Source organism: Molossus molossus, unplaced genomic scaffold (assembly GCF_014108415.1).
Source record: "Molossus molossus isolate mMolMol1 unplaced genomic scaffold, mMolMol1.p scaffold_m16_p_13, whole genome shotgun sequence".
Taxonomy (NCBI): domain Eukaryota; kingdom Metazoa; phylum Chordata; class Mammalia; order Chiroptera; family Molossidae; genus Molossus; species Molossus molossus.
In genome coordinates, this window is record NW_023425348.1 from 90,744,232 (window position 1) to 90,754,380 (window position 10,149).

Consider the following 10,149-nt stretch of genomic DNA (forward strand, 5'->3'; position numbering starts at 1 on the left):
GAGGTCCTTGAGCCAGCGTTTCCTTGCATTCTACAGGTGGTGAGCCCGAAGCAGAGGAGAGGGCACTCCACCCTGCCCTTCAGATTCCCAGATGAAACACAGACACGGACTTTTTTTTTTTTTTTACAAAATGTATTCATCTTCCTTGGAACTGAAAAATAAATCTATGTACAAAACAGAGATCAGGCTCCCCTCATCCAATCACAAACCCCGGCAGATTTCCTCCTGGGTCCCCCGAGACGGGCTGGACCTAGCGAAGGTTCCCAGAGGGTCGGAAGAGAGGTCTGCTCTGATCTGGAGCCAGTTGGTCAGGAAGGGGGCGGAGCTCAGAATTCACAGAGGCTGGAGGACTTTCGTATCCCGGACTCGTGGGACAGGGAAAGGAGAAAGCTAGAATTTCCAAATTCTGAAAGCGCTCCTTTAAAATTTTGGAGGGTAGGGGGCTTGGATTCCCAAGGGATGTAATTGTGAAGTGCGGAAATATTCTACGAGCGGGGCCATAAGTTCCTGGGCTGGAGGCGGGACCTGCGCGTCCGGAGTTTAGGGTGAAACTTCAGCCCCATGGGCTAAGAGCAACCCAGAGCAACACTGGTCAGGCCTACGGTTAGAGCCTGGATTCTGAGGTGGGGCCTGAGTTTCCCGTGGTTGGACCTTTATGGGGCCCAGGTGAGGTTTCAACGGGCCAGCTGGGATGCTGGGGATGGGACCTATATTCCAGTATAGCGCTGGGGTAGTGGGACTCGGGGACCAGGGCACCCAAGCCTAGATTCCGGGTAGGGGTGGGGCCCGGGGGCCCGGCCTAAGTCCCATTGGCTGGGGCGGAACCTAGGCTCGCTGAGGGAGGGCTGGGGTGGAGCCTGGATCGGGACTGAACATCAGCTCGGATGAGCTAATAAGGAGTCCCAGTGTGCAGCTCAGAGGCCCTTGCGTTGCCGCTTAAGGAAGGAAAGAGTGTAGTCGCTGGGTGTAGACACCTTCTGCTTCTTCATCTGCACTTGTGATTGCGCGGTGAGCTGCAGCTTGATGGCGCTCGAGTTAATCTTGGTGGCCACCAGCAGCTCCTTCATGCCCTTCATCTTCTCGCTCTGGAAAGTGAGCACCGGACCCTCTGGAGGTGGCGACGCGGCAGGCGCAGGAGCTGGGGCCATGCTGCCGCCTTCAGGGCCCCGGGCAGTGCTTGGGACCGTCCCTGGGGGTTTCCGGGGGGGTCCTGGCACCATGCCCTGCCCCGCGCCTGGGCCCTTGTCCAGCGCCGGCTTCTTGGGAGGTGGGGGCTCCTCGGGCTTGGACTCCCGCCTCGGACCTCGCCGCCGGCCTTCCCGGGCTTCCTCGCCCCAGGGCTCCTCCGCCTCGGCGGCCTCTGATTCCCGGCTCACGATTCGCACCTTCTGCCGCACCTAGGCAAGAGAGGGAGTGCGAGCCGAGGGAAAGGTTACAATCCAGTGGCTGTATCCCCAGGATTCCGCGTCGGCCATCATGTTGAGGCCTCAGTATCATATGCACCCAGAGGGGATGAGCAGATCCCCTTCAGGGGCACAAAGGCTCTGGCTCCTTTGTAGCTGCTGCCACCACCTGTCCTCAGTCCCCATGCACAGCTGCCCCTCACCTGTCCTTCAAAACGGCCTAGGGACTGCACAAGGAAGGTGGCCCAGCCCACGTGCAGCACCGGCGTGGGGCTGCCTTCTTCCCATTTGCAGATGCCATCGTAGAACCGAAGCAGATGGGCGAAGCACTCTGGGTCCTGGAGGGCAGACCCCTGGCTCTGGGCGCCCTGGGCAAGGGGGAAAGGAGGGCACAGATCAGAACCCCTTATCAAAGGACACACACAGGCCAGGCCCCTCGTCTAAGCAAAGAGCCCTGGCTCAGTAAAAGGTGAGCATAGGGAAAGAGAATTCTTAGAACCTCCTTTCTTTTATAAAACCAGAACTTAGCCAGGGCTCAGAGAAAAGGGGAAACCATCCCTTACCTCCATCCCATCCCCCTCAACTGAATAGGAACCCTGGTCATGAAAGAGATGGGCTTCATCCCATTTACCTAAAGGAATAGGGTGGAAACCCCTAAAATATCCTCAGCTCCCTCAAACCCTGGCCCAGGACCATGGCTACTGATTAACAGAACAGGCTACCTTCCTCATGCAGTCCCCAGTCCTGGGCAGCAGTCCCCATATCCTGTGACTGGGAGCCCTGATCAGAGGGGACGGTAGACACAGGTAGAGCCATTCACCTGGGTCTGCTCCCCTGGCCGCTCCTCCCCAGCCTCCAGCAGGCTAGCTGCTTCCTTCAGCAGGTTGGGGATGACATCATTGGCTACTTCAAAGAACTCCTTGTAGATCTCCTCGTCTTCTCGGCAGTAGTTGTAGCTGTGAGAGCAATAGGGCACTGTGGAGCCTTGGCCATGGTGGGTACCCCCAAGGATTTGGTGGGGATGGAGCCCAGATTTCTTTTCCTGGATCATCTAGAGACCAGGCGAGTGGCTGGGGTCCTCACTCCAAAATAATATTGTATCAACCCAGAGTGAGGAGGGGGGCATGGGGTGGGGGGTCAGGGTTTACTGCTGAATGGTGGTGGTTGGCAATCAGGAGGAGAGAGGAGAAAGGGAAAGGTATGAGGCCCTCATTAGGGATCCCTACCTCCTGGGTGATGGTAGCCTTGGCTGCCTATAGACTAGAGAAAAGGAAAGGGCTTGGGGCCCAGGCCTCACTCCTGGGAAAGGGTGACTGGAAATTGGGTAGAAGAGGAAGAAAGGATGGGCTAAGGCCTTAGTTGGGAGGATGCTCACTCCTGGATGACAGTGGCCGTGTCGGCCCAGGCCTGCAGGGCTTCGCGCACATTTCGGTTGCGACAGTGGTAGCCAGCCAGGTACATGTAGGGATAGATGTGCTCATCCCGGTAGTAAGTCTTGGCTGAGGCAATGCCCTAGGGACAGAGCAGAAGGCCCTCAGGGAGGCAGCCCCCAGCTGTACCATTTGGCACTAATGTCCCATCAGATCATATTCAGAAGGCAAAGTAGACATGATCCCAGAGTCCCATCTCCAGTTCCACCTCTACCCTCTGCCATCCCCTCTACCAGGTGTCCCTCCCCCAGGTCTGCAGGACTGCTTGCTGAGTCCTGGGCTAGAATGCGAGGGTGGAGACTCCCACAGAACAAGGCCTAGGGAAGAAGAAGGGTCCAACCTCCAAGCTTAGGGCATGTCCCTTTCCCAGGCTTGCCCACACGCTCCCAAACACCAAAGCCTTACAAGCCCAACCCAATGTCACTTCTACCCCTACCCCCACCCCCACCAAGTCAACAGCCCCCTCCTCAGTGCTCCCACATTTGATATCTGTTATACTCCAGGAAGGACAAGGAGAGGCAGAAAAAAACCAGGGCTGAGGGGCCCGCCAATCCCAGAACACCCCTCAGAGCTGAATATGTGCGTGGTAAATACAAAGGGGGTGATAACTCCCAATACACACAAAGTTCTTCTCTCACCTGCCCCCTCCCAGTTCCCAGGTGGAAGGGAACCCCAGCCACTGTTGGGTCTCCCTTCTGTACCCTCCTGAGATGTCCCCACCTTATGGTAGAGGGTGAGTGGGTCTGGCCGGCCAGGGGTAGGCTCCAGCTCCTCCAGATCTGCCAGGTTCCCCAGCGCCATGGGGTACCTGGAAAAAGGTCATGAGTCCACGCTGCCACCTAGCCACCCAGCCTCCAAAAGCCCAGCCTGGCCACTTCCCCCTACTGACCTTTCCAGATGTCCTAGGTCATAGAGCAGCCAGAGCAGCTTCTAGAGGCCAAAAGAGAGAAGTATGAGCTGGCGGGGAGGGGTGAGAAGTCCTCAGTCTACCAGGCAGAGGTGGGATCCAACACCAGCAGGGATCTCCCACCAGGTAGGAAGGGCCAGAATTTAGAAACTGGCCCCTTACTGGAGTCAAAGCCCTTTCTCCCAAGAACCCTGGGAAAGGCCAGCCCAGGAATTGTTAACCACGTTGCAAAAGGGGAAGCTGAAGCTCAGGGAGGGAAAGTGCCCCTGCCCAGGGTCCCAGCACACCTCACCTGCTGCAGCTGCAGCAGCTCCAGGGAGTCAGTGTGCAGGTCAATGGAAGGGTTGATGGCGCATACCATGAAAGCTACCTCCATCTTGCGGTCACAGCGCATGTATGATCCTTTCAGGTACAGCCAGCTCTTGGAAGAGGACAATACCAGATGTCTCATGATGGCCAGGAAAGGGGCCCTTCTCCGCCCCCTTCCTGACAGATGTAGGTGGTGATGGAAAGAAGGAAGTGTGGCCCAGGAAAGCACAGCCCCTTGGGTGACTTGGGTTAGGAGTGTGAAGGGAGCAGGGGGAGGAGGCAATACCCGCTCAGCCACACCCGCGTTGACTGTCTGGCCCCTTCGGTCCTCATTGCCCTTGCCATGCCAGGTGACCTCAGCTGTCTGCTCTCCATTGGGACCAAACACAACCCAGGCGTGGTCCTCAGACAGAGCCAGGTGGACATCCCTAAGACCCAGAGCCTGGCAGGCCCCCACCACAGCAAAGGCCACACCAGAGCTGTCCAGTTTGGTGCCTGTGAAGGAGGTAAGGAAAGAGGATCCTCTGAGCTCTGGCCTGGAGGAAGGGGGCTAGGCAGTGATTGGCCATGTTCCCTCCCACCCTCATCTCCCAGCCTGTGCCCAAACCTCAGAACCTCCTCCATCACTCCCCTACCCCATCCTTCTGTGTGTTCAAAGCCTCTTCCTCTTTGTTTACAACTCCCATCAACAACAGACCTTCTTGAATCTTCCTAGTTCCACCCAGCCTTGAACCTGTTACTCCTCTCTCTCTGCAACCATATTATATGTTTATGTTAATTTAAGAATTTCCTCCTTTTATTGTACCTACCAGGTTATAAAAGAATGTGCAAAAATAGGATCTCTGGCCAATACTTTTTTTCACACACCCACTGGCAAATACTTGTAAGTTATATCTGTACTCTTTTCTTGCTAAGCTGGAAGCAGCCTCAGATTCCTCTCAGCATGGCACTCCAGAACGTGACTACTAGTCAACTGGCCTGGGAGCAAAGCTCTTCGCAATCCCTAAGCCTTAAGCCATCACCAGAGGTGAAGCCCCTCTCTGTTCACTTTTAAAACGTTTTCATATTTCATTTAATTGTCTCAAATGCAGCTGGATTTTGACTCCTCACCCCCCAAATCCGTTGCTGCCCTCTGTGCCTCATGGTGGCGCGTAGGACTCCCACAACTGCTCAGTGGCAGGGATGGGGGGCGCTGAGGGGGCAGAGGGTGATTAATGGATTTGAAGCCAAGTGAGTGGGGTCTAGTCCCAGCCTGGCCATTCTGTGTGACTTTGGCACATTATTTCCCTCTCTGGGCTTCAGCTTCCCTAACTGCATAGGGGGGATTAACACCTGCCCCACCTCACAAGGCTTACAGGTCTCCAAAGGGCTCTGTAAACTATGTGTTGTGAAGAGGTAGGCCAAGGTTGGGTGGAACAGGATTCTCGCCCCTTGCCACCTGTGGGGCTCCAACCTGTGATGAAACTGAAGAGTGACTGGATATGGGCCCGATCCTTGAAGTAGGAGCGGCTAAGGCTGTTCCAGATGACATCGGAGACCTTCTTCACCAGCTCGCGGCTGGAGACACCCCCTTCGCGGGGGTACAGAGACAGGTCGACGGCACCTCTGATCTGGGCGGTGAAGCGGGCATAGAGCGCAGCGATGATGGATAGGTCAGCAACTGGGAAGTAGGTGAGGCCGCCGGGAGGGTCGGGCGCCGGGCTGGGTTGAAAGGTGAGCTCGGGCACGTTGGTGGGGATGACGCGGTTGACAGCTAGGAAATGCTCCACGAAGCCCAGTACCAAGGATAGGAGCACCAAGTCCGGCTCCTCTCGGCCCAGCTCGGCAGCGAACAGGCGCACCACGTCGTCGATCGAGCGCAGCGGGAAGAGCGTCTTCTGGGCGGCCTTCAGCCCCATGGCGGCGGGCCTCGGCCTGCGGGTGAGCCAGGAGAGGGAGAGTCGGGCGGCACCGCCAGGGAGCCCCTTCCCGGGCTCCGCTAAGGTTCCAAACGCCCCCCAACACACACATGCACGATCCCTTGTTTCCCCGCCCCTTTTCACCCTCCGCTCATCTGTTCTTGCGTGGATGAGACCCCCTCAGCCAAGGCTGTAGGGCCTCCTCGTCCCCACAGCCCCTGGGAGCCCCGGCCCCCGGCCCCGATGGGGGTGCGCCCCTAGAACACCGCAGAGGACCGCCAATGGCTGCCCGCTCCCTCTCTACAACCGCACCCCGGTGTCCTAGAGTCCGTCCGGAAGGCACCCCCTGGCCCACCCCCCAAATCCCAAAGAGTCCTGGCTTCAGTCCCCCGCGCCCACCTCCGCGCTTACATCCCACACAAGGCACCGCGGCGCCCGCCGCCCGGAGCCTGCTGGGAAATGGAGTTCCGCCCCTCGGGCCGCACTGCCTGCCGGGAAGCGGACCCCGCCCTCGCCCTCGCCCACCCCCGCCGAGCCTCGAAATGGTGGCCAGCGGCGCCTGTCCACCGTGGCTTCTGGGAGTGGTAGTCACTGCTCTGGGCGCGCCGGGGAGCGAGGCGTGGCGGCAGCGCCACCTTTCTGGGGCTCTCGGGGATTGGTCATTCCCTTCTACGCCACCAGGTAGCGAGGCCGCGGTGCTTTCTGGGAGATGTGGTCCGGAAAGTGACCAGGCACCCTCAGGGGTCACTGCGCTTTTGTAGGTCATCACGTGTCGGGAAGATGTGAGGAAAACGGGTCCTTTCAATGCTGCGGAGGTGTAAATGTGTTCAGCCCTTGGGCTGACATTCGGTATCCATGGACACGTACATGCGCCTACTCTGCGGCTAGCGATTCTCCGCGATTCTCCGCGATTCTGCCCGATTCTGCCGTGAGAACACCTAACGAATGCGCGCAGAGACCACCTGAAGAGCCCTTGCAGTCACTTGTGAAAGGGTAAAAGTGACAAGAATGAAGTGGCTCTCTGCGTTCTAAAATGACTCTCAAGGAAACACTGTTGAAGGGTGAAAAAACTGCCGAACATGTTTGATAGGATAGTATTTATATTAACATTTTAAAACTTCAGAACAGCCCTAAATCATTTCCAGAGGCCTTCATTCATTCCAGTATTCATTCAACAGACAGATTTTTGGTGCCTACAGCGAGCCAGGCACTCAGTTCTAGGTACTGGCTATGCAGCAGTGAATAAGACAGGTCAAATTTCCGCCCTACTTCACCTCTGTGAGTTTTCTTCCTCAAAACCCATAAGCCTAGTCTAATCATGAGAAAACACCCAGCAAACCCAAACTGGGGGTTATTCAACAAAATGACCTGACAAGTACTCCTCAAAAGTGTCAAGGACATGAAAGACAAGGAAAGACTGAGAAACTGTTGCAGATTGTAAGAGACTAAGGAGACAGGACAACTAAATGCAATGTGGTGGGTTGAATTCTGGAACAGAAAAAGGACCTTAATGGAAAAGCTGGTGAACAGGGTGGCCGACTGTCCCAGTTTGCCCAGGACTGAAGGGACTTCAGGGATATGGAACTTTCTGTTTTAAAACCAAACCAGTCGCCCCTGCCCGTTTGGCTCAGTGGTTGGAGTGTCAGCCTGCGTGTGGTCCAGAGAGACCCGGGTTTGGTTCCCGCTAAGGGCATGTACCTTGGTTGCAGTTTGTCCCCGGCCCTGGTTGGTTGTGCGGGAGGCGGCCACCCGATGTGTCCCTTTCACATCGATGTCTCTCTCTCTCTCTCTCTCTCTCTGAACAAAAAATGGAAAAATGTCCTCGGGTGAGGATAAATAAATAAACAAACAAAATAAAACCAGTCAAATTTTGGGCACCTCAGAACCTATGGCCAGGTAACTCGGTTAGAATGTCATCACAATACACCAGGGTTGTGGGCTTAATCCCCAGTCGGGGCACATACAAGAATTAACCAATGGCCCTGGCAAGGTAGTTCAGTTGGTTGGAGCACTGTCCCAATGCACCAGGCTTGTGGGTTCGATCCCCTGTCAGGGGACATACAGGAAGCAACCACTGAATGCATGAATGAATGAAACAACAGATCCATGTTTCTCTTTCCCTCTCTCTCTAAAAAAAACAATAAATGCATGAATAAGTGGGACAACAAAATCTATGTTTCTCCCTCTCCAAAAAATAAGTAAGTAAATAAATGAAAAATGAGGAAAGAAACTGGAGACAGTGATAATACACAACTCTGTCGGGGAGCTTTGCAGCAAAGGTAAGGAGAAAAATAAGATGGCAGCTGGGAGGGAGGGGAAGAGGGTAAAAGAAGATTGTTGTTGCTGTTTTTAAAAATATATATATGAGTTTATTTGAGCCAAACTAATGACATATGCAGCTGTGGAGCAAGACTTCAAATGCTCCTGTTGTTGTTTAATAGAAGAGAATTGCAGGACTGATGGCCTTGAACAGATGGAGGGAACGAGAGCTCTTGAGGGAGAGGTTTGGCCTTTGCTAGGAGCATGAACAGTTTACCCACAATAATTGGAGAGAAGACAGAGTACACGGGCACATGTGATGGGTACTTTAATTTTCTCAATGAGATAGGAAGTCTAGTTGGTCTCCCTCCCTCCCTCACTCACTCTTTTGCTGAAATGTCACCTTCTCAATGAAGTCTCTAACCCAACTTCCTCTCTCAATCCCACACCCCAATCTACTTTTTAAAATTTTTCTAAAGTAGTAACACCTTATAGAGCAGGTTTCTCAACTTAGGCACTACTGACATTTGGGCCGGATAATTCTTTGTATTTGGGGGCTGCCTGTTCACTGCAGGATGTTCAGCAGCATCCTAGCTTCTAGCGATAGATACCAGTAGTGCCCCTCCCCCTGTTGTGGGAATGAGACATGTCTCCAGACATTGCCATAATGTCCCATAGGGGGCAAAATTGCCCCCAGTTGAGAACCACTGTTCTAGCATATAATACAATTTACTTATTTGTTTATTGTTTGTCTCCTACCACCAAAATATAAGCTCCATAAGGACAAGGAATATCTGGCACATGATTGGTCTTCAACAAACATTTGTTAAATAAATAAATATTCGTGTAAAAAAGTGACCATAATGAATGACTGACCTGGAATGTAGGCTGTGTGAGGAGGCACATAAGAACACAAGAGGGATGAGGGACAGCAAAAGTGTGGCACAATCTATGGATTGCAGGTTCCAGTGGGGTCAAAAATTCCCTGAAGTTGGGGAGCTGGGAAGACAGGGGTGTTGGTGAGAGAGTGGGTGCTTGACACTGATTATGTCGCTACTGGAATGAGAAGAGCTAGACTAGTGGAAACAACATGAGGTGCATCAGGCGTGGACACAATACAGTTTCTAGTAGCTACAATAAAAAAGTAAAAAGATGTAAGTGGGATTAATTTTATAATATATAATCCAAAATGTTATTTCCACTTATAATCAATATAAAAATTATTAATGATAATTTGTAGATTTTTTTCTCACTAAGTCTTTGAAATCTGGTATGTACTTTAAACTCACAGCACATCCTAGTTCAGACTAGTGATATTTCTCCGGAGCCACATGTAGCTGGTAGCTGGTAGCTGGTAACAGGACAGTGCTGTGGGAGTGAGGGGCTGGGGTGGGGTGCAGGACAAGATCATGGGAGAAGAGTCTAAGGAACTGAGAGGCCTCCTCATCGAGCTCTGCCTAGACCTGCGTCCTGCTGTCACAGGACCAGTGAGACCCTTACCAGACCCCTCCTCCTCCTCCCTTCTCTTAGCAGCCTCACAGGATGGACTTTCCACATCCATTCCCCATCCTTCCCCACCCAGCTCAGTGGCCCTAACGCTACCTTCTAGGACATGCAATAAAACTGAGCTTTAGGGTCCTCTGGCTGCTGCTTGGATTTGGACAAAAGGAGGCAGGAGATGGGAGGAGCAATCTATTTCCTGGACTGCCTTCCTGCTCGGCCACCATCAAGTTCGGCCACCACCAAGTTCTCCCGAGAGCCACAGCTCCTCTCGGAAGCACCACTGCCTCTCCCTGCTGCTGGGCCCGGGGGCATGCTCACTGGGTCCCTTTAATGCTGCCATCCCTGTGCTATTAAACTCTCTTCATTCACCCCCTTTGAATGTGCCACCTGATTCCTGAAAATACTGGGAAGACAATCTGGTCTTTAACTTCCCTTGATAA

At 53.8% G+C, this 10,149-nt stretch overlaps 1 protein-coding gene across 2 annotated transcripts; it reads right to left on the minus strand.

Moving 5' to 3' along the window:
- Nucleotides 1-161: 161 nt before the first annotated feature.
- MEN1 (menin 1) lies at nt 162-6,395 on the minus strand. 2 transcript variants are annotated; one of them, XM_036258591.1, is made up of 10 exons: nt 6,347-6,395; nt 5,503-5,963; nt 4,336-4,544; nt 4,033-4,161; nt 3,723-3,763; nt 3,554-3,641; nt 2,779-2,915; nt 2,224-2,359; nt 1,607-1,771; nt 162-1,397 (listed from the first exon to the last, which is right to left on the minus strand). In XM_036258591.1, the coding sequence occupies exons 2-10, from the start codon at nt 5,945-5,947 to the stop codon at nt 915-917; spliced, it is 1,833 nt and encodes a 610-aa protein (XP_036114484.1). In that variant the 5' UTR covers nt 5,948-5,963; nt 6,347-6,395; the 3' UTR covers nt 162-914. The 2 variants fall into 2 exon arrangements, with proteins under 2 accessions (XP_036114484.1, XP_036114485.1); XM_036258592.1 differs by lacking the exon at nt 6,347-6,395 and having other exon boundaries at nt 5,503-6,010.
- Between the last annotated feature and the right edge of the window lie 3,754 nt (nt 6,396-10,149).